Source organism: Phaenicophaeus curvirostris, chromosome 1, assembly GCF_032191515.1.
Source record: "Phaenicophaeus curvirostris isolate KB17595 chromosome 1, BPBGC_Pcur_1.0, whole genome shotgun sequence".
Classification (NCBI taxonomy): domain Eukaryota; kingdom Metazoa; phylum Chordata; class Aves; order Cuculiformes; family Cuculidae; genus Phaenicophaeus; species Phaenicophaeus curvirostris.
Genome location: NC_091392.1, coordinates 47,548,613 through 47,570,561, shown reverse-complemented (window position 1 = coordinate 47,570,561; position 21,949 = coordinate 47,548,613). Strand labels below are relative to the sequence as shown.

Genomic DNA, 21,949 nt, shown 5'->3' with positions numbered 1-21,949 from the left:
ATGTGCTTATTGGAGAAATTCTGTCTTTGATATAAAGCTTATTAAAAAGATACAACTTGATATATAAAGATTTTTGGCCTAATTTCGTCATGCTACACCAATCCAAAGCTGATAATGACCAATTTCATTATCTACAAAGAGTAGCAAAGCATGGGGATTTAACAATCTGTGCTATCAAGGTAGTTTGATAAACAGACAATAACATGCTGACTCTCTAATTTGGTTGCAAATATCATCTTAGTTCCCTTCTGTGAAAGGCACTCTTCAGAAAAAACACTCTGTCATTTGCCACGTAGTCAGAAGCAATCTTACGTTGGATAAAAAAATACTACTTTTGCCAGAAAATTTGAATCCATCAAAGTTCTATGAAATAGTTGTATATTTGAAAAAATCTGTGGAAAATATTTCTTTTCAGAACAAAAAAATCAGGAAATTGTCTTCTCTGTGTGATTCCTGTACTTGTTAATTCTGTTACATGTACTTTACACCAAAGCATTCAGATGTAGTAGCTATCCAACACAGCATTGTGTCAGCTAATGCTTCACAGTTGATAGAGCTTTCACTCATGACATGATCTGTCAAAACATATCTTGTTCATTTATGTTCTACTGGTAGCGTTTGGTGATCACAAAAATTCACTATATTACTAGTGTGAAAAGGAGATTAATTCTAGAATTGTGCTTTCATTTTTAACAACACTCTTGATTCTTTGTGAGGGAGTTAGCCTGTTATGATTATTTTACACATCGGAAAATTAAATTACAAGATTTCCCAGAGTGACTTTAAAAAAAATTCTTTTGCAGTGTCAGTATGTGTATCTACATCAATGTGTGAGAGATGTGCTAAGAGCCAGAAAACTTCGCAGTGAACAAGAAAATCCCTTGTTTCCTATATATGAAAATGTGAATCCGGAGTATCATAGAGGTAAGTGCAAGTTTATCAAATTGCAAACTGTTTCAGATGTAATAGCTCATTGACAATATAACTGAGGAGGAAAATGGTGCTATGGTTTGCCATTGATATTTGTTTTCACCCTGAACCTTCATTTCTTCTCTTGTTACTCTTGCAATTGCATCTGTATTTCCTCCATTAGTAGTCATTATAACATCTCTTCCTGCTCCGACCTTACTTTCATGCTCTCCCTGTCTCACATTTCATTATTCCTGTGCTGTTGGGGAAGCTGAACCCTTTCCCTATCATTACATTGGTTTCGGCCTTTATCTCACCAGTGTTTACACCATCCACTTTTAAGAGCACTGAGGCCACTGGTTGGGCTCAGCTGGCTCTTCTGTCATTTATGGAGTTTGATTTCTGTCCTGAATCACCCTCATTTGCTATTGACCATAAAGGTGGCCTTAGGAGACTTCCCATCTGCCTTGACTGGATAATGTAGGTGTCCAAGGCTGTGCTCTTTCTCCCCCAACTCTCTATGCTTGTAGGTTCTTTTTCCTAACCTGTATCCAGCCCCTTGGCAATAAGAATTGCAAAAATAGGAAATTTGGCACTGGCATTGCCCATCACCTTCTGTTCTCATGGCCAGAGGACCAGTCTGGAGAAGCTGTAAGCAGAGGTAGCCTATGTGTCCTGGTAGAGCTGTAAAAGTTTTCAGAGGCAGACATCAGGTTAGCTCCTCAAAGTGGACATCAGGAATAGAGATTATCTGATGAACAATCAAACCAGTTTTCTTGATCTACCTCATAGAAGTCAGAGTCATCATCAACAGGTAGAGCAGGCTTCAGGAGACCAAGGACTGGTTGGTCTCAATGATCCGGTGGGTCTTTTCCAACCTGGTGATTCTATGATTCTATGAAAAAAACAGCATTCCACAAGTTGGGAGTGCTAGCAGAAGCAAAGGTGGGATCTGCTCTTTAGCTATCAGATCAGTCAGCAGCCGGTGCTGCTGCCACACAACCACCTTTCAGAGCATGGCAGTCAGCTGGCAGAGTTGAACGCAAAGCCGCCTGGGTTATTTTATTTTTTTCTAATCTCAATTTTCCTTGCTTTCAGATGCTGTTTATTCAAGGCACTAAGAATGTTACAGACAACTGCTTTTGTGACCACATTTGTTAACTAGGTGGTTTGTCTGGGTTTTTTTATGTATGTATTTCATGCACTAGAAAGGTGCCAGACCTTTCTGTTGAGACTGTGTATAATTTATTGGTCTGGTGATTTTTTTAAAAGATATAATTTAAGTGTAATAGATATTAATGTATATAATTGTATTTTGGCATTATGTAAATATGTATTTTTTCTATATTGTTTATATTAATATTAAGCTTCAGATAATACTATTTTTTTCTTATCACAGTTTTTATGAACTGTTCTGCATAAACTATTTTAAATTGTATGGCTAACAGGGCTGCTGTGTTTAGGGCAATATTGGCATGTAACACACAGGAAAAATCCTATAAGGAGAACCTCTTTTTTTTTTAACTAATTCACTGTTTGTGAGATGAAATAAGCTACTATTGAGCAAGGGAACAGTAGTCGTGTATAGGAATTACAATGCTACCCTACACTTTAAACTTAGTGCTTTTGATCTGACATAAATGGGTATAACCCATTACACAATGGCATACCTTTTATAGAACTCATTAACAGCCAAGCATAACAGGGTTCATCTCACTAGAAGCAACTCTTTCAGTCTAATGTGACATAGTAAAAAAATATCAAACAACATAAGCTGCAGTGAAGTCTAGTAGACCTTTCCCCTACACACATGCTTTGAGGGGAGACAGGTCACATTCTGGTTTCTTTACACTGGTTTAAGAGAGCAGAATCAGACCACAGCCTGTGTCTGTGTATTTTCACTTGCCTACAATAAAATAAGAAAGGCATTCAAGGAAACGCCTCACACATTCATATTAACAGTCCTGTAAGGATGTGATGTCTGGCAACTTCCATAGCTCATTAGAAACAATGCTGTACCATGACTGCTAAAAAAGTAGCGAGATTATAAACATATCGCAGTGAAGATACACGAAGGTATAAATCCCACAGTTTACACAAGTGGCTTCATTCTTAAGCTGCTTGCAGCATAGCTGCTTTGGCATAAGTGTTGGTCTCCTTCAAATGCCACTTGCTTTCACAAAGGGAAAGTATGGCCCCAGCATGGCTGCATAGAAAGACTCTTCCATTTAGATGTTGACTGCTGTCAGCACCACAAGGGCAGCTGGAATAGAAAAAGGCTCATCAGTAAACCAGAAGACGTAGGCTGGTAGGTCTGTGCTAATCATAGGATGACTCAAAGAATTTAGTGATTAGCAAGAAGTACAATCAAAAAGCACTCACTAGGTATCCTGCCCAGCCAAGCGGATTAGGCACATCCTCTCTCCTCTGCAAAGATTCTTCTTATTCAAGGGTCTGATTTAAACATTCTGTTCAGCTATTCTTTGTCTTTATAAAATGCTCTTCAGACAAATAGAGAAGTGGCTATGCACAGCTCTTCTTTTATCCATCTACCCATACTTTACCTAATGAAAGCTTAGCCTGCTGCTGAAGACAAGTGCCTAAATTCCACTATTATTTTGGAGATAAATAAATATTTCTGAAGGCCTCCAGAGGACCAGACAATATTCCTAAGTGCATAAGTGAGGAACTGCTGTGATTTCACCATGACTTATTGGAGCCATACTCTCCTTGTGGTAGGAACACCTGCCTGACAATGGCTAAAAAATTCTGCAAGGCAGCTCTGACATAGTTTTCTTAAGTTGTTCCAAAGCATAACCAGCAGGTGTATGCACATCTGTGTCACTCTGGTTTTCCTAGGGATTAAAAAACAACTTCATAGTCCATCTGGACTCTGATCCTTTCTTGACCCAATATCCTCGTGTGCCTTAGAAGCCACCCTTCGTATCAGCTTTCACAGCTGCTCAGAACATGTAAGCTTGGTTAACCTTTTAGGTGTCTCTCTATGAAAATGCTGCTCACTTCTCTTGTACATCCTCTTTTGCCCCTCACACACCTCAAGATTCACCACCCTTAGTGTGACCTGAAGAAGGAGGGAACTAGTGTTATAGTGGAAGCCATTTTCACAGAGTTAAATCTAAGCAAAACCACAGAGAAATGTGCAATTTTTCTGCAGGTCTTTTTTTTCTCTATTTCCTTTGCTAGATAGATTGTAGGTTAGCAAGCAAGGACAAACAAGCATGACAGCTTTAGATCAATTATTGACCTTGCTAATAACATGTGAACTTATGGCATCATGAAAATTGCCATTGTGTTACGTGCGCTGCATATAGTCCTTTCTTTTTGCAGCGGTAGCTGAGGAATGAAGATCACCATGTTAGTTACCAGCAGCACAATTACACTGTGAAGATGTACCAAATGTACCCTATAAATTATCTCACACTATACATTACTGTGCCGTTTTTTATGCTGAGGGAAATGGAACTCATTCAATAATATATGATCTGAGGGCAAAAGTCTGATTGTGTACTATGTAGGCACATTGTTCATCATATTCAGAAAGACACACATCGTTCTGCTTTCCTTTAACACTGATTCTCAGCTCCTTCCTGTATATGTATAGTTCAGAAATCTTCACCCAAAATGACAATGTTGTAGCAGACAGCTGTTTTCATCTTTTCTCTCAGCTAATAACGAACACAGTCCATAAGCCTTTTCCTCCTCATCACTTAATAACATGACAGGTGACCTTAAACACTCTGGCACAATGCTTTTGAGCAGCTTTACATCTCTGCCTGGCCACATGGCATGTGAGACTACACACACACATTACTGCTCTGATTCTGCTCTCTAGCCAGTTCTAGTGATATGAAACCAGTGTAAATCCACTGAGAATAAGTAAAAAGTATCTATGTAGCATTTTTTCAATGAGACACCTTCTTATCAGTATAATTAATTATATTTACTGTGCCTCTAAGCTGAAGAACAGGACCGATGGGAGATTGTTAATGTAACAAGAATGAACTTGAAGGAGCCAATGTACTGAACAAAGAGAGCTCTGAAGGAAAAAGACGTCCTCTGCTGAAGAGGATGTTTCTCACTGAATGTCCATGAATGATGTTCAGAATTCCCTTCTTGATGTTTCCCAATAATAATGTTATAGAGTAAGGCTAGTGTCGTCGCTGATCCATAAGCTAAGATTTGCACACTTGGAGCCCAGTCCTGTGAATCTCTGCATTGTTCACAAAGCTACCTGAATACTTCCATGAAAGTCAACTGAAATGCTTGCCTGAAGAATATCATTCCTCTTCTGAAGCACTTACAGGGTCGGGCTTTTAGACTAATTCAAAATTTTTATTGAAAGTTATTTAATAATGAAAGAATTGTAATAAATGTTTTTTTAATCTGTGCAATACGATTACAAGATCCACTACCGATTGTAGGAAAAAAAGAAAAAGAAAAAAAAAGAGATTTTGCATAGCTGGAGTTGATAAATGATATTTTTGTTACTAATGGAACACAAAAGTGGGTGAAAGAAATAGGCATACTGTGAAGATGTCATAAAAGTGCAACTTTATACGTTTTTCTCTGCTGCTATAGTTATTTATACAGCTTATGTATGTGCCTAAATTTGCCAGAAATATTATTTTATGCCATGATATACTATAAATTTCCTTTCAGTTGTAGAACAGAGAAAAGAAAATGTTTGAGCTTAAGTTTATATTATGTATTATATATGGTTATCTACGCTTTGACTTTGAAAGCAAGAAATTAAATAGTATTTGACAGGCAGGAGTACCTGAGCACTTAGCTGTGCTCCTTATCCTGGAAGTTAATATTTGGGCTTGGGGGATAAGAACAATAACCATCTAATCACTGTATTAGCATCTTCTGGCAGGGTCACAGGTCGGAGAAGTACATCGGATGTTCAGAAATGCAGCCTATCGTAGCCACAGCTTTGCTACCAAGGAGTGGCACACCAGGTGCTTACTTTTATTCAGATTTCCTTCAGTATTACAGATATGCGGTTTATGTGAATATAATGCAATATAAAATGACAGCTACTCCCCTGATGGTCCTGTCACAGGCTCTGGAGCTGTGAGCTCTGGGACCTGTGGTCCCAGGAGGCTGCAACTTAGAAGAGGAGTGTGCGCCTTCCGTGCTTAGGCAGCTCACTGTGGACCCCAAGCCCTCAGGCAGATAAAGTCAAACTCCTTACCTGTTGGTAGCACCACTATAGCCAAAGCAAAATGGTCTGTTATCAGTGACCACACAGATCAACAGCTAGTTCAGACTGGGATTTGATTTTTAAGACTGGCAGGAAATACTGGAGACTAGGGCCCAGTTAAATTTAGCAAATACTGTGGAATTTGGGCATGTACAGTGTCAGTGATGCTGTTAGATTGATATGCATGATGATTTGCTTGTGTCTTGGTTTATTTGAAAGCTAAAGAAATACTGTAAGTAGCGTCAGGTAGGTAAATATATATCGCTTTACAGCAGGGTGGTATGTTATAGTGAAAACATCCACGATTTTGGATTTTGCCGAGCCATAAATTCTTTGCCAGTGCCCGGAGTAAAGTGTCTGAGAAACATCTTCAGCACATATTCCATTCTGATATGCTATATAATTACTTATATTTGTGTTCCTAACAAACACTGGGTGAACACAGAATTGTGCCACTATTGTCAATTTAATTTATGCATTTGTTAAGTATATTTTTATATTTCTAGCTACAGTCAACAAATCAAATATATTTGAGTGCATTTTACACATTTTTATAAACAGTTCATGAATAAAACATACATTTAAAAAAATCACGTCCTCATCTTCATTTTGAATGCCTTTGCATTATAGATTTTGTTGTCCTGCTGCTCAGAGAAAAGGTCATAAGTGAGTTTGATTTCAAGTGAGATCGTCTTCAGAGAACATTAAATTCATCAGAAGCCTCAGCCTGCTGGGGGAAAGAGGGCTCTGCTGTTGCCTGCTGGCCAGATTAGTGCCCATGCGGAAAGATACCCTTGTTCCCTTTACCTCCTTGGTGCTCTGCCCTCCCCCTTTAATAAACCAAATACTGTCTGGGCTGTATGATGGGTATTTGAAACAGCAGTGCATATTTAACTTGAGCGTCTGTTATTTTAGAGACATTTTGCCAGGCAGTTGTACCAATTAACACCACACTGGAGCTCCATTACTGCCTACCACCCAAGGATGTGAACCATGCTTTTTAACAAATATATTTCTTCTCCTGCTCTCCACAATGCTTAAAAAACATTAGCATTCTTGTGGGTTCAGGGTGCTTGGCAGCAGTGTGCTTCTTGCCAACACTGTGTCTCAGTTATTCCTTATTTGTCATCAGAAGTGTTTAGGACAAATTAATTTGGTTTATTTAAAAGGAAGAAAGATTTATTAGCTTATATTTTATACTGTGAGCTGCTTGCTGAAGGTCTGTGTATTGAAGGCTGAAGGAGATGTTAGATTTTCTCTTTGTTATAGAAAAGCTTACCTCTGAGCTATACTCTGTCCTGAAGACAGTGTAGACACAAAAGAGCCAGTAGTAAAGATAAAATAATGTACAGTTAATACCTCCACACAGAAGAAACATGGCCAGCATTGCAGAGAAGAAGAAATAAGAATGTTTAAACAAGGTGCAGCAAGGAAACTGAAACACAGAGGATCTCTTCTAGTTTGGCATGAACATAGTGGTTGGTTCCTGTTAAAGTATTGCCAGAATCAAGTTTTTAACTTTGGACCTGATTTTTCATCTGGGCTGCAAAGCTGCAAGCTGGCTGTTTTGTCTGTTAAGTCATTTCCTAGAGCAGTGTTAGATAACAATATCCTTTTTCTGCCAGTCCCAGTCTTCACTATCAGTTGGTTTCCTAACCTAGAAATAGATGCTGGTGTGAGACGTGGCAGGCGTGATGTGGCAATATCAGTATGTCAGCAAATACTACAAGTGAAAATTTCAAGTGTTACTAACCAAGCCTTTGCACATCACTCAGGTACAATATCAGTCCTGACCTGTCAAGAAAACCCACACAACATCAAAAAAGGAATGAAAGAAAAAAAAAAAAACAAACCCCAGAATTCCAATTAATTTTTGGTAAATGCAGCATGTTGGAGGAGTTGCAAAACGCAGGGCCACTTTTCCTGTTCTGAGGGCCAGTGGTGATGGTGGTGATGCATGGGGCTGTGAGATGAGCCTTGCAGCAGCTGCTGACCAGCCATGCGTGGCTGCCCAACTGCCAGGCCAGGCCAGGAGGCAGCAGTCTGTATCAGTCACTGAACCACCTGTGACCACCCCTTTAGCTTGATCTGGTGGTTTTCCTCATCCAGCGGCTGTGAATGCTACCTCTGCTTGCTGGGCACACAGTCCCCCTGGGTGTGTGCTTCCAGGAGCAAGCAGGGGAAAGCGGGACCCAGCAGTGTCAGCATTTGAGAGTTTTCAGGCACAAACAGCCGCAGGGACTTCATTCCTGCTTGTATCTGCACAAGTAGGCATGTGTGCCTCATGCTTTTTGAGCTCTAGTTCCTGCAGGTATCTGATGTCCTCTTTATGTCCAAGTTCAATGCTAACTGTCATTCGTGTCATGTGAAACCTTGCCACAACAAGTGGCTTTGCTTGGGATGAAGGGTGGTCCCTGCTCCCAGAGGCTTGGAGTAGTCAAGGGGCACCTCACAGGCATGGAGGCACCAACGACCAAGACAGCAAAGCTTTTTGCAGACCTCAAAGTATTTAAGTCTCCAGGCAAAACATCACCTTAGCACCTACAGCTTTGCCACTGCAGAGGTCCAGGGAAACCCAAAAGCTGCTAAAATCCCTGAGGGCCATCACCCAAATTCACAGCTGGAAAGGATGGCGGGATTGTGTCCTGGCCCCCAGAGATACCCCAGATGGGTGCGCAGAGCTTCTGGAGTGAGGAAACCATTGGGAAGCCGAGCTGAGTCTCGGCACCCCCACGGTTCCTCTCTACGTGCTGAGACCTTCCATCACTGAGCTATGGGGCAATAGCACCGGGTGTGACTGAAGAGGCACACGGTGGGGACTTGCTGACCATCCCACCTCACTGGTCCTCCATGTACCTTCCTCCCAGGCTCAGGGGCCAAGAGCATGAGCGCACTGCCAAGAGCCAGGCCAAGAGCGTGACAGCCATGGCCTCACACAGCAGCTGAATGCCAGGCACCGAGCTTCGCTGGCAAGTGCTGCAGCAGCTGGGCCAGACAATTTTGTACATGACCTTCCTCATTCTCATGCCAAAGTCCCTGCCAAGTTACACGCTGTGTCCTTGCCTGTCTTTGGTATTCAAGCACCCAGGCCTGCTTATGTGCCAAATGAATGGTGGAGAGCAGCTGGAGCAGCTGCTGAGGATAAAGGCAGAGTTTTCCTGGTCTCCCCGCAGTGATGAGGCCACACAGCCTGGTCATCAGGTGCCACCTGAGACTTGCAATTTGAATCTTCTCAGGACAAGAAGGGGCATGAAACCAGGTATTTCTGCCCCCACAGACCTTCACTCATAGGTCAGGGGGAGGCACTATCCTCTCTAAAAGACAAGACACAGGCATGAAGGGATGAGCTGAGTGACCCCCTTCCTAGGGGAACTTGTCTCCTGGCAGCCCTGTTTCACACACCAGCTCTAACGAATGCTTTTTCTACCTACTTGTCTCAGCTGGGCTGGTTTGCAGCAGGCTTTAAAACTAGATGTGTTTTACTGAGCAATGCCCAAGTGTGCCCTCCTGCATAGGTCCAAAACCTGGAGAGAAGAAAGTTGATGATCAGTCTAATGTAACACCTCCTCCATAAAAACCTTTTGGTGGGTTATTGGATGCATAAATTTTTCTTTGTTCTTTCCTCCTTGTGGAGAAAAATGTACATTCAGTAAGTCCTTGTCTTCACTTCTAGAAAAGCTGTAGCATTCTCATCAGCTCAGACACAATCACTTTCTCCCTTGGCTATGGGAGCCAAGTACCTAGATACCATTGAGTTTCGTGTGTTAAATACAGGCTGCGCTCAAGAGGCACAGACTAAGCCACTGCCCAGCCCTGGCTCCCTCCATCTCCTCAAACAAGTTGTGGCAGTCACCTCTGGTATCTCAGGTCTGAAGTATCTTGTGGAGGAGCTCATGGAGAAAGAATGAATTCTAGGAGTGTTTCCATCTGAAAACACACAAACATTTCCAGCAGAAAGAGGTCTGTCTGAGATAATCATCCCAGACTGCCGTTAAGACTGCTTATCCCTAGGCAGCCAAAAGGGTTTGGAAGAACCATATTCCAGAAGTGTCTGTGTTTCATTACATACACAGAAAACTTAGATTGTCAAAGCAGTCATCTAAACAGACATCTGTAATGCCTAATGTAGACATCCATGGGCTTAAATGGGCTTAAATGAACTGGTTACTATCCTTATACCCTGGTCACATTTGGGGATGGAGTAGAGGTTGAGCATCTTCACCCTGCACAATGGAGGTGGTCCTGGGGCCTCCTTGGGATCTTCAGACCCTCGCAGCTCTGCAGGAGCCACTCCATGTTTTCAGAATAAAGCCCTGACTTGAAGCAATGCCCTTTGGAGGCTCACTGAGAAGTCTGTCTAAATAAAACACAAGCCCAGTTTTTACATTAGTACAGTTTCTTTTCTAGGTCTGCAACTTGTGAGGATATGCAGCTGAAATGTCTCCACTAATCATCAGAGGAGCAAAATGCTGGGGGAAAACAGTGCCATAGTGCTCTTCAGAGAGGAAAATAACCCCATTGGGTAGCCCCACAGGACACTAGCAACTAGATTCCTGCATCGGTTTGCAAGAATGATGGAATCAGCAGGGAATATATTATATATCTCCTTTAGAAATTCTCCTTGTCCTTGGCATAGATACACAAAGATACGCCAATAGGGATGGAAATATATCCCAAATCCATTCATTTGCATTGCCACAAGATGCAAAGTTAGGAAAATAATTTTCATATTGCAATCTTACTATTAGAAGTTTTAAAAATTATCTGTTCCCACTATAATCCCAAGGTCTCTCCCGCTCCATTGGATACAGGAGACAAATGTGTCTGCTTTTTGCCCAGATCAAGTTTGAGGCTCTAGCACAGCCAGCACAGAAATGAGGCCCTTCAATTTTGTTTTCCATCCCACAGAGAGTAAAGAATCCTGAAATTAAAAAAGATACTACTGGCATTACAAATAAGAAAGTCCAAACTTTCTGGAAAATCAAACACAGTCAAGATGGCACATAGTAAAGCTACCCAAACAGATTTAGTGTGAGCTGCACTGCACTGTAAAAACACAGAGTAAAAATTATTGGATGCAGAAAGAAAAGTGAAGGTGATCAGAATGCTCCACACAGCTTGACTAAGGAAGAAAATGTTATGCAAATAAAGGACAGGTACAGAAAGGTCCATGTGTTAATTGGATGCATTTCTCCTGCCTGTCAATGCCTGAAGAAGCAGTAATGAAACCACTAGGAGAAAAAGATGGGTACTTGCAAAGGCAATAAAGAGGTATATAATGACCAAAGTATCAAACAGATCAGAAAATACATTCTCAAGACACCACACATGGTAAATGCCAACATCCTGTTATCTTATCACTGGGTCTAAAAGACACCTGGAGCTAAATTATTTGTAATTATTCAACTTTGAGAGAACAAACTGGTAGACAACTAGAATTAACTGATGTCCTACAGATCTGTGCTAGAAAGGTTGGAGAGCACTAAAAATATCTAAGCAGCCTGTTTCTTACTTATCACGCCAATTAGATTTGGCCAGGCTGTGACAAATTTTCTGTAAACATTCTGGTGAACAAGCAACTCCCTCAGCCCCTCCAGCAGTTCCCAGGGTGGCCGAAATCTTGCCTTTAAGGTGCCCAGAGTTTCTATGGCAAAAAATGGAGGAGGGAGAAAACAAAAGGAAGAGCAGGCGTCAAGCATGTTGTGGTTTGATGTGGTTTCCTACCTACCAGGGCAGGTATGAAAATTTCAGATCCTTGGCTTGGCAGATGTCTTGAGCATGGATTTCTGTTTGTTCTGGTGGGATTAGACCTAAACATTTTGTTGCACTGGGTCCATCAGGAGAAAAGGGGAAAAGACAGAAAATACAGTGAGTGAATTTCTACTTCTCTTGTGTAGGGAAGACATTCATTTCAGTAGGGAAAAATCCATATACATCCATGCTGGGGTGGAAAGGCAGCTAGGAAGAAGGGTAAAGCCACCAAAGACCTCCACCAAATTTGTGATGACGTCTTTTATTTAATCACCCTTTTCTACCCAACACACTGCCAGAGACCAGATGAAAGAAAAGCCTGTGAAGGACCACATGGTGTGATTGAGTTGGTGGGGGTGGGACAGATTATGCAGTGCAAGCAGGAGCACATGCACCTTGCCACAGTGGGACCCACTCCTTCCTTACTTAGCCTCAGCAGGGAAAACCTTCACGGGAATTGTCTGTGTGAGCTGCTGCTGTCCCTGAGGAAGCAGCTCTTGCCCCCCTCCTCCTTTCCGGCCCCTGTGCCGCCCACTTGTTCCCACATCTCTCTGCTCGTTGCCACTCAGTGCAACAGACTGGGGAAGTGATCTGTGTTAAAATTACCTTGTCATCAACAAAAAACAAATGGCTATTTTTAATCTCCCTAGTCTGTTCCAGGAGAGAAAGTCTGAGGTTTCTATGCAACCTCTGGCTGGCAGGGTTGTTAGACATGGTTTTTTTTTTTTTACTCCTCAGACCTTTCTCTGCTCCCTTAGCCCACCTGGTCTGGCAGAGCTTGATCTGCCCCTCACGGGTCCCACCAGGCTGCCCCCAGTAAACGAGACTCCAACCCAGTTCAGTCCCTAGCCTGCCACCTATCTCAGTGAGGAACAAGAATGAAGGGTTTGAAAAAGTGGGTCTAACACTGGCTTTTCAATACATGTGAGTATGACTGATGGCTGGTAACCAGCCTCAAAGAAGAGGGGACCAGAGGAAGGGAAAAAAACACTCTGGACAGCAGGAGAATCTGTATTAGTTTGTGCCCTGTGTTATGCCAAGTGCATGAAAGCACAGCATGGTGCTCCAGGGAGATGCAGGATGAGGGTTGTGTCAGTGTGACCAGGTCTCATTTGCTCCTGAAATGCCACCTTTTGTCTTCTAGTACCTGCATACTGAAAGGGAGAACTGGGTTCAGAGACTTCACAAACAAATTTCTCTACCTACATCTCCATATCCTCCCCCCTCTAGCTCTTATCTCACTAATTAAATTATACAGCTGAGGAAAGTGATTCGGAAAACAGATGGCATGCAAGATGCTATAGAAAACAGTGGTGCATTTTAAACCTTACAGAAGAGACACAGACAGAGTCGAGTGGTATATGGACCTTGAAGTAATTGAACTTCAAAGGCTGCTTGAGGAATGCCCTTTAACCAGAAAAAAATGAATGGCCCTCGAACCTCCAACTTGATATTCACAATTAAGTATTAAAATCAAGCTTTTCCCTGAGCATTGTGGCTGGTCTAATTTACCACACGAGGTCATGTGGTCTAACAGTGATTCCTGGTAAATGTCAGTAGTAGGAAATATGGGGTTTGGGCAACACAGGTTCGTGAAGCAAGTGGTTTAGCCTAGCAGTAGTCTGAAAAGTAAGGGGGAATGACACAAAAAAGAGCAGATTGTTAATTAATCAACATGAAGCACTAAGCCCGTTCTCCCACTGCCTTCCTTACATTTAAGACCACAGTATGAACTCTACAGGGGGCATGGGCTGGGCATGGGCCAGGTGCTGTGGCTGCTGGCAGCAAGAACATTGTGTCCCAGTCCTGCTTCAAAAGCATCACATGATGGGAGCCCACTGCTGCCTCCTGGCCACTGCACACCCAGCGGAGAGGGAGAAAAGGAGCTTTTCTGCTGACATAGCCAAGGAAAGGGATTTGCCAATGGTATCTGCTTCTGGATCAGCATTAAAAATGTCTTCACTCAAAACTTAGATGGTAAAAGAGATTGTGCTAGCTTGTGTTGGATGGGGCTGCTGGCTCTTTCCAGGAAAATGGCAGAGTTATCAAATCCCACCCTCTGAAATAATGCTGGAGATTGCCTTGTTGTAATGAAAACCAGCAGGACAGGAGTTAGGGGAGCCTTGTGGTTGGCAGCTGTTTCCACCGCTGAGTATATTTCCATACAAAACTGGAGGTAATTCTCAGAAAGACTAATAAACTGAACATAAAGACTTTAAACTGTCTGTATAAATAATGGCAGATGTTTAGGGAAAGAATAACAGGAAAAAGCATGAGTTACGCAGTGCCTGCAGTTCAAAGCAAATCAGCTAAGACTGCGAGGGCATTGTTCAGAGGAACAGTAAGGGGCAAAGGAACTGAGGATGGAGGGAAGGAAGAAAAAGCTGTCTCCCTTCCCACAGATGTGGGAGTAAAATCCCCTGCTAGCGAATGACTACTTTATCACTAAACTTGCATCCAGTGCTTGCGGTGGAAGCAGAAGCGAGCACTGTCACTTGCAATCACACATGCTGATCTGCAAAGCTGGCTCCCCTGGAACATTATTAGCTCTTAATGGGGTTGCTGATGTGCAGAAATGCTGAATCCCATCAGAAAACCTGCATCTTCCTGCGGGTGTTTTAAGCAAAACAGGAGGAACTGGTCTAGCAGCTGGGGTAGGGACTCAGGAACCAAGATCCCTGCATTTCATGTCTGTTTGTTTCACTGTCCAACCTTGTGCATAACAGCTAACCTCTGCAGGCAGCAGTTCAGCTGCCTGTAAAAGATCTCACTTTCCAGGGTTATGAGGAGACCTATGGCCTAATTAAAATTCATGTTTGAAAGATGCTATGAAAAACAACAGTGCTGCCAGCCCTCTTCTTCCTCACCCACTAGCCATAAATGTAGTCCCTTGAAAGAGGAAGCAAACACATAATTGTCAGAAAAGCTACAGCACTTTTCACATGTTTTTTTCGCATTTCGTAGGGGATACTAGGTACTGTTTAAATGCAGAGGGCCAAATTATCTAAACATTTTTGATCTACATTATGAGTATTGCTAATAGCGATGTTTGGCTTGGCAATACAGTCTTCAAGGTTATTTAGCAAAGCACAGAATGTACGTCAAACAAAAAAAAAGGTTCATTTAATATGTCTTTGCAAAATAAATATAAAAGTAATCAATTTGGCTTTTCACTTTTATTTTGCCTTTTTGTTTTGGCTATCAATAAAAGCAATCTTCAAAATGCAACATATGAAGCATTAGACAGGAGTGAGAGAGAAACAATAAAACGAGGAGGAATGCAAGTTGGTACAGAATGTCTTCAGTCATTATAAAGCTAATTATTGAGAGACAGAGCTCAGTGTGCATGAATACAGAATAATGATGAGTTTGGTAAACCTTTACTGCACAATACGCATGTATGTGTGTGCCTGGAGAATGGGTGTTTAAGAAGGAAGCAACAGACTGAAATCAAAAAATATGTGTCATTCTACAAGCAGGGTAAAAGGAAGGAATAATTCCCAACCCCTTTTACTTGGAGGCACAGTTAACATTGCAATGAACTTCCAGTATGCAGCCATACATTAGCTGCCCTGTTGCTATAAATGGGCTGCAAATCTGTACAGGTATTATATACGAAAATAAATCATTCCCACAAAGTTTCAAGATAGGTTAAGACATAATTTGAACAGTAGATCATTAAAAACTGATTAAAAATATTGAGTTTTGCCTAAACCTTCATTAATTTTACTCACTTTGCACAGCGAGAACTCCTTGGGTACACACACATTTCCTATAAGTGAGGAAAACAGGTTACTTGCGTGCATTACTATGTTTTGTGCCCAAAATACCTTTGGACAAAAAAAACACCCAAACAGCATAGTTCCAAACTCCTCGGCATCGACACCAGTGAATTTTGAGATGTTCAGCCCCGAGGAGATCAACCATACTGTTGGTGATACCGTGCCGCTGCCTGCTGGACCCAGTTGTGCAAACTCCTTCCCCTGGGGAAGAGGATGGATAGGGGTTCTGTGGCCATCCACGGATTTGCAGCAGGAACACACTGACTTTTGGAAAAAAAAAATCAGTGTGATGGTTCTGACGTGCTGTCTCATCATGTAGTCTCAGGCACCAGAAACTGCCTGAATTGCTGCAAAAATCCCATCCAACACTGATCTAAACTTCCCAGTATTTCCAATTTAAAAAGCATGGGAAATACACTTTGCTATGAGACAAACAGGTTAAAAAAATAGGCTAAAACAGGTTAAAAACCCCCATTGTGGTACCCCCATATCCACCCTAGAAGTCTCTAAGTGCTAGCTACTGGAGAAAAGGGTATGGATTCAGCCTGAGGCACAAGATAAATGCCATCAAAGCTGGGGTTAGCTATCACCAATCACACCAAATGTGCTGTCTAGTATCTATGTGAAGACTTTAGCCTTGCCTGCCAAGATGTTTCCAGATGTTATATTTGTTCTGTTCCTCCAGTCCTCATTTATTACCTTGCATTTTTCAGAAACAGAAAAGACATTTTATTCTTCTGCTAATATTCTCAGCTCCTTATATTTGTGGTTGAATCATCTGCCCATCAAACTGGAGGTTGCAAACCTCCTGCTCCTGCATATTTTAAAAAATTCAATTAATTTGCCCTTTACCTTGCCATTTCATATTATGAATAAAGCTACCGAGACACCTCACCCCACACCTGCGCTCAGTATCTCACTGTACATTATTGCTTTGTGTTGACAGTTCTGCAGCCCATTTTCAATCTTCCCTCGCTTGTTGCCAGTCTGCTCTATATTAATTTTTTAAATAAGATCTCGAGACATTATTTAAATTCCACCTGTATTGTATTGCTTCTCGTATACGTCTCCATTAGAGTCCAGTTTGGCTGTAAAAAAGCAGCAAAGTTCACAGGACACTATTTGCTTTTAATGAACCAGAACCATTTACTGCCTGTGATTCACTTGCAGATTCATAGCATACACTCTATATTTTTGATACGGATTGAGAATTAATCCATCAAAAGCAAGAAACCCCAGCTAACTCTGGAATTTCCATATTATTTTTTTTCCTTCAGTATCAGACTAATTTTTCATGATTTTTCAGAAAAAAAAATGGTGAGGATCTAGGCTACCCACCATTTAGACATACTGACTCATGTATATTTGATCCTTCCAAACTAGTCTGTAAACAGCCTTCCCAAGGGTTTCATGGTTAATTTTTAATCATCTCAAACATTATTCTTCAGAGGAATAGTGCAGGAAAAGATAGTTCAGCCCTTTTAGTCCCACAAACGATTTCAGGTGTTACCATGCCCCCTCCAGCATTTCACTTTTGCCTTTAGGTGGGAGTACTCTCAGCGATGGCTTGGGGATGTGTTCTCATCCCGCAGCCCTACACCCTCACAGGGTTTTCAATGAATGCCAAATATTACATCCTGGAGATGATGCTGCCTCTAACCTCGGCGGGCTTGGCAGCGGAGTTCAGGGTAGGCACCACTCTGCCCTGCCTCTCGTGGGTATCGAAAGCCAAACCAGAGCGCTGCAAGTAGAGAGAGGGGCTGGAGAAAAGCTGCCCTACTGCCAAATGGAGAAGGGCTATGGCTCCGCTCAAAGCAGCTGATCTGCAAAATTCAAGTTGCAGGCACCCCTCCGCAAACCTCAGCATAGGGGCCTGCGTTTCTTGCATTGAAATTGCATTCTTGCATCGCAATGCCCTGAACTGAAATGCAGCCACGTGTGTCTATTGAAAAGACGCAGACTTCAACACTGGCTCGTGATCTGGCAGGTGTGATCTGAAACTGCTTCTTACCTGAACTCTAGATTTCTCCTAACCCCACAGCAAGGGAAAGGATCTGGCCTAAAAGTTAGCACTTTAAGGGATTTGAAACAGAGAGTTAGCTACTCACATCTCTTTTTTAGTTGAGCTTGCATGGGGCCAAATTGTTCAAGTATTTTGTCCAGAAACCCTCAGTTGCTGTCAGTTGCTGAACAAGTGATTATACACAAGAACTTACTTTTTCCAACTGCTTTTAGTGAATGGCAATTGGTATGTGAATAAAGGGATAAACCTTATGTTATCTGAAAAGTTATGAAAATGTTATGCTGTGTAAGTTAATGTTTGACATAGCATCAGCTCATTAAACTAAATTACAGGCAGATTTATTTTTTTAAAACACAATATCAAAGGTGATTACTGCATTTCTGGGAAAGATATTTCAGGCTGATTGCTGTAGGTACTGTGCACTGTTTGGAAATGTTGTATAGAAGTTTTAATTTTACAGCTATGCCAATGTATTTTATAATAAAATTTTACATCCAAATTACAGCTATAGAATTCAATGGATTATTCTTATTCCTCATTTCCAGCCGTGCATCCAGTGCATGCAAATCGATTCTTTCGCATACGATGCTTAAAACCACTAGACTACCAAAGAGCTGTGAATTAAACACAGTGCAAGCAATGGCATTGTTCGTGTTGCCATATCAAACCAGAAAGAAAATTGCACAGCGTCTCAATCATCAAATTTTGGGGTTGGTTCATTCAGTGGGTCTGTAACTGGACAAGGCAGTGTGATTAATTGCACACACATTCCCTCGGAAGTTTTCCCACTCATGCTTTCTGCAGCAAAGATTGGTAGCTTGACAGATCAGTGCAGCAACCTCTTAAGATGTGAGAAAGGGAAGGGGTTGGTTTCTTATTGAAAGTTAATGGAGGAATAGCAGCTGCTCCATGCTGATAAAAAAATCATACACAGAAATAAACTGATTTTTTGATAACTTCAGCTGCAGGATTTCTGTCAGGCGCTGCAAGAAAATATGATCATGGTACAATAGGCTTCACAATTAGGAATTCTGCTGTGCTTCATTTCATCTGATTACCTAAACATAAGCCAGGGCCTGAGTATTTTTATTTTATTATTAAACACTGTTCTAGGTGTCTTTTCTTCCACATGTTTATTCTTGGCTTTACAATACTTTTGGCTATTTAGGCTAAAGTTTGCCTAAACATAGCTCCAGCAGGCAGTCCCTGTATTTGAAATGCTGAGTGAAGAGGCTTGCACATCAAGTTCCTTCTGTTAATAAGCAATCTCCACTGTCCCACTGTCTTACCAGACCCACACAGGTGTCAACTACACAATTTAAAATAGTTTTTATTTTTCAGGTAAGGTCTAAACCCCTAGCAACTTGCATCAGACTCCTCCTCAAGTTTAATTACTCCCTACACCTTATCTATGAAAAAATTTTAAATATTAATCAGTCTTTACCCTTTCACGTTTCCCAGCTGGACTCTGACGTGATAACACACGCTTGATGGATCCTTTCATGTAGCGAGTGAAATGAGCCAAGATGCCTGATGCCCTCTGTAGACATCCCTGCTCCTGTGCAGATTACACCACAGTCCAGGGTCGGGAGCAGAGGGCAGCTGGGGAAACCTTGCAGGCAGCAACACCGGGGCTGGGGTGGGCATCAGTGGGCTGAGTTGAGGTGGCAGGTGCATGAAGAGCCCAAGTGATAATAGCCCTTCAAATCCAGACTGTGCTAGACCCCTGTCAAGTGACTATGTTTACACCAGAAATGACAGGTAATGATCTTTAAAAATGCCTCTGCATGCCCCCATGACATCCCTCATCTGCTCCAGACATTGAATTAAGCTCCTCATTCAGTGCTAAATTTTCTAACTTGTGAAATCTCATCTTTTACTGGCAACATATAAACATATAAGGCAGGAAAAACGCAAAACCAAAATTTTGTTCCTATTAATTCAAGTTTTAAAATGAGTCTAAGAATCTAACAGAGAAAGATACTATATAAATAAATTGATTTAATTACACTACAGGAAAAGAGAAGGCACGTCTTACTGAAGTGAAGCAGCAGACAGCACGACAGAACTAAATTCCTCTAAGCAATAGCACATAAATATTGAATAAAATGTGAAAGTCAACTCTGCAGATGCCTCTGGAAAAATCAGCCACTCTGGCTGCAAAAACGCTTCAGAGAATACGCTGCGAAAACTGGAAAGCCACAAAACCAATGGGGAAATCAGTGAATAATCCGCTAGAAGGAAATCCCCAGCTACCACGATCAACTGTGGGGATTAGGAAGACATTTCTAAATCAGCAAGGTGCAGGCTGGGACAGAAGAGTGAATTTTAGGATTATTTTTTTTCCCTCAGCATCACATACTGCCAAGCTAGGGAGATACTTGCTGCCTGTCTTTGCATGACAATTTAGATGTTTAACTTGGGATGTTAATCTCTCTGCAAAATGATTTAATATTATCTTTGTACCATTACCAACTTCCAGAGGCCTTTGGAAACTGCATTTCTAACACATTTAAAGATATGACTGCTGATCAAGTGAGCTGCATCAACTCAATTAGCTTCTTGCCTTTTGCTCAGAGAACCAGCTGCACAATTCAGTCACAAAAGCTTCTAGAGCAAAGCTGGAGAGGATTTTGTTAATCTGGATTTGTGAGCCCCAAGCTACTGCCTTAAAAATCCATGATGAATCTGTGTCACTGTGCATTTTCTTCTCCCTTGGGAAAACAAAGGATGCATACATGCAGAAAATCAGGGTTATTCCCCTTACCTGTAAAAAGTTACTGAGATGAAATAGAGGAGCTGAATTTGAAATCATATTACCCGGATGGCCAGACTACCCAGCAGTGGCAGCTTTCTATGATTTACAGAGCGTGAAAAAGTAATACATACAAAAAAATACAGTAACCAACCCCCCCAACAGGACATATGTGTGCGACGTCTCTGCATTTTGCTGAGGCGTGAGAATCACAGAGATGCAAGTGAGGCCATGGCAGCGAGACATGAAATGTGAAATGAAATGCTGTCCTTCACAACATAATATTTGCAGGAGCCAACTTTCATCCAGCACGCTGAAAGCTCACAAACTCTCTTTGTCCAGTATACCCAGTGCTATGTGAGCCCGACAACAGGCACGTCCAGAGGGGTGATGTTTAACACAGAGAACTGGAAAATTTTTTTGTGACTAGCATTTTTCATCCACAGAACTGGAAGTGCTTGAACATATGCAACTAACATTCATCAGATCTTTTATACAGAATAACTAGCCAGGAAGCATCAAGTTCCTACCTCCATAAATACGCTTCCTTAGCTTCCTTCAGCTATCCCAATGTGGACTAGGACCACAGAACTCTCCAAAAGTCACATAGCTAGTAAGGAGGGGAGTGCAGAATGAGCTCCAGTTGCCCTGATACCCTCATCATTGAGAACCACAACGTCCACAATGTGCACAAGTTTACAAAATACGAAGCCACATGGAAATCAATTCTTAAACACACAATACTATTAATCTGAGATGGAGACTGGGCCATACAAGCAGGTTTGTCACTGTGCCTTGTGCCAAGAAAGCTTTCAGGATTTCAAATCTAGAACTTTCCTCATCCTTGGGAAATACCTCTCCAGTGTGTTAAAAGCATAGCAAACCACAAGGTATTTAAACAGAACACTAAGAATATCAGAGATTAATACAATTAACGGTATGGTTAGAATTGCAGAACTGTTAATGTAGATTAAAATGCTTTGCCAGTAATCATATGCTGAGAGACTCACTTTCCTGACTGAGCCACATAGCTTCCCTTCTCCACTGTGCACCAGTGCTGCAAAGCTACACAGCTGGTCCCATGGGTGCACGACCCTGTAGGGGCAAGGACAAGTGCCACAAAGTGACTCTGGTCTTGGTCCCTGACTACCGCATTCAATGGATGTGCTCAGGGAAACTGCCAGATATACAGAAATCTCTGCGCTAAGTGGTCTTGGGCCAGTACTCCCATCATAAGGGGTTGGGACAAGCAGAGAAAGGCAACCCAGCACGATGCCATGCCCAGCCTGCCTTGTATTCTCTGGAGCATCCCCTTGCAGGGACTTCGCATGGAGCTGGTGGGCAGTTCAGCAGCAAACACTTGCAGCCTTACAGAGTTGATGTCCTTCTCCAGCCATCTCTGGAGCCTGGTGACATGCATCACACCACAGCTCACAGGCTCCTCTCAGCAAGCACTCAGACACTCCACTATTTCGGGAAACTGCTGGCAAAATGTATTCATG

General features: G+C 42.0%; 1 protein-coding gene across 5 annotated transcripts in view; it reads left to right on the top strand.

Annotated features, from left to right (window-relative positions):
- PTPRB (protein tyrosine phosphatase receptor type B) overlaps positions 1–6,737 on the top strand; it is a 66,197-nt gene extending 59,460 nt beyond the window's left edge. For 3 of the 5 annotated variants that reach the window (XM_069857419.1, XM_069857399.1, XM_069857388.1), the window contains 2 exons: positions 804–924; positions 4,887–6,737. In XM_069857419.1, coding sequence (XP_069713520.1) covers positions 804–924; positions 4,887–4,954 — 189 coding nt within the window. In that variant the 3' untranslated portion in view covers positions 4,955–6,737. Of the gene's footprint in view, positions 1–803; positions 925–2,007 lie in introns of all 5 variants that reach the window. The other 2 variants (XM_069857409.1, XM_069857428.1) reach the window with 2 other exon arrangements.
- Positions 6,738–21,949: the final 15,212 nt, after the last annotated feature.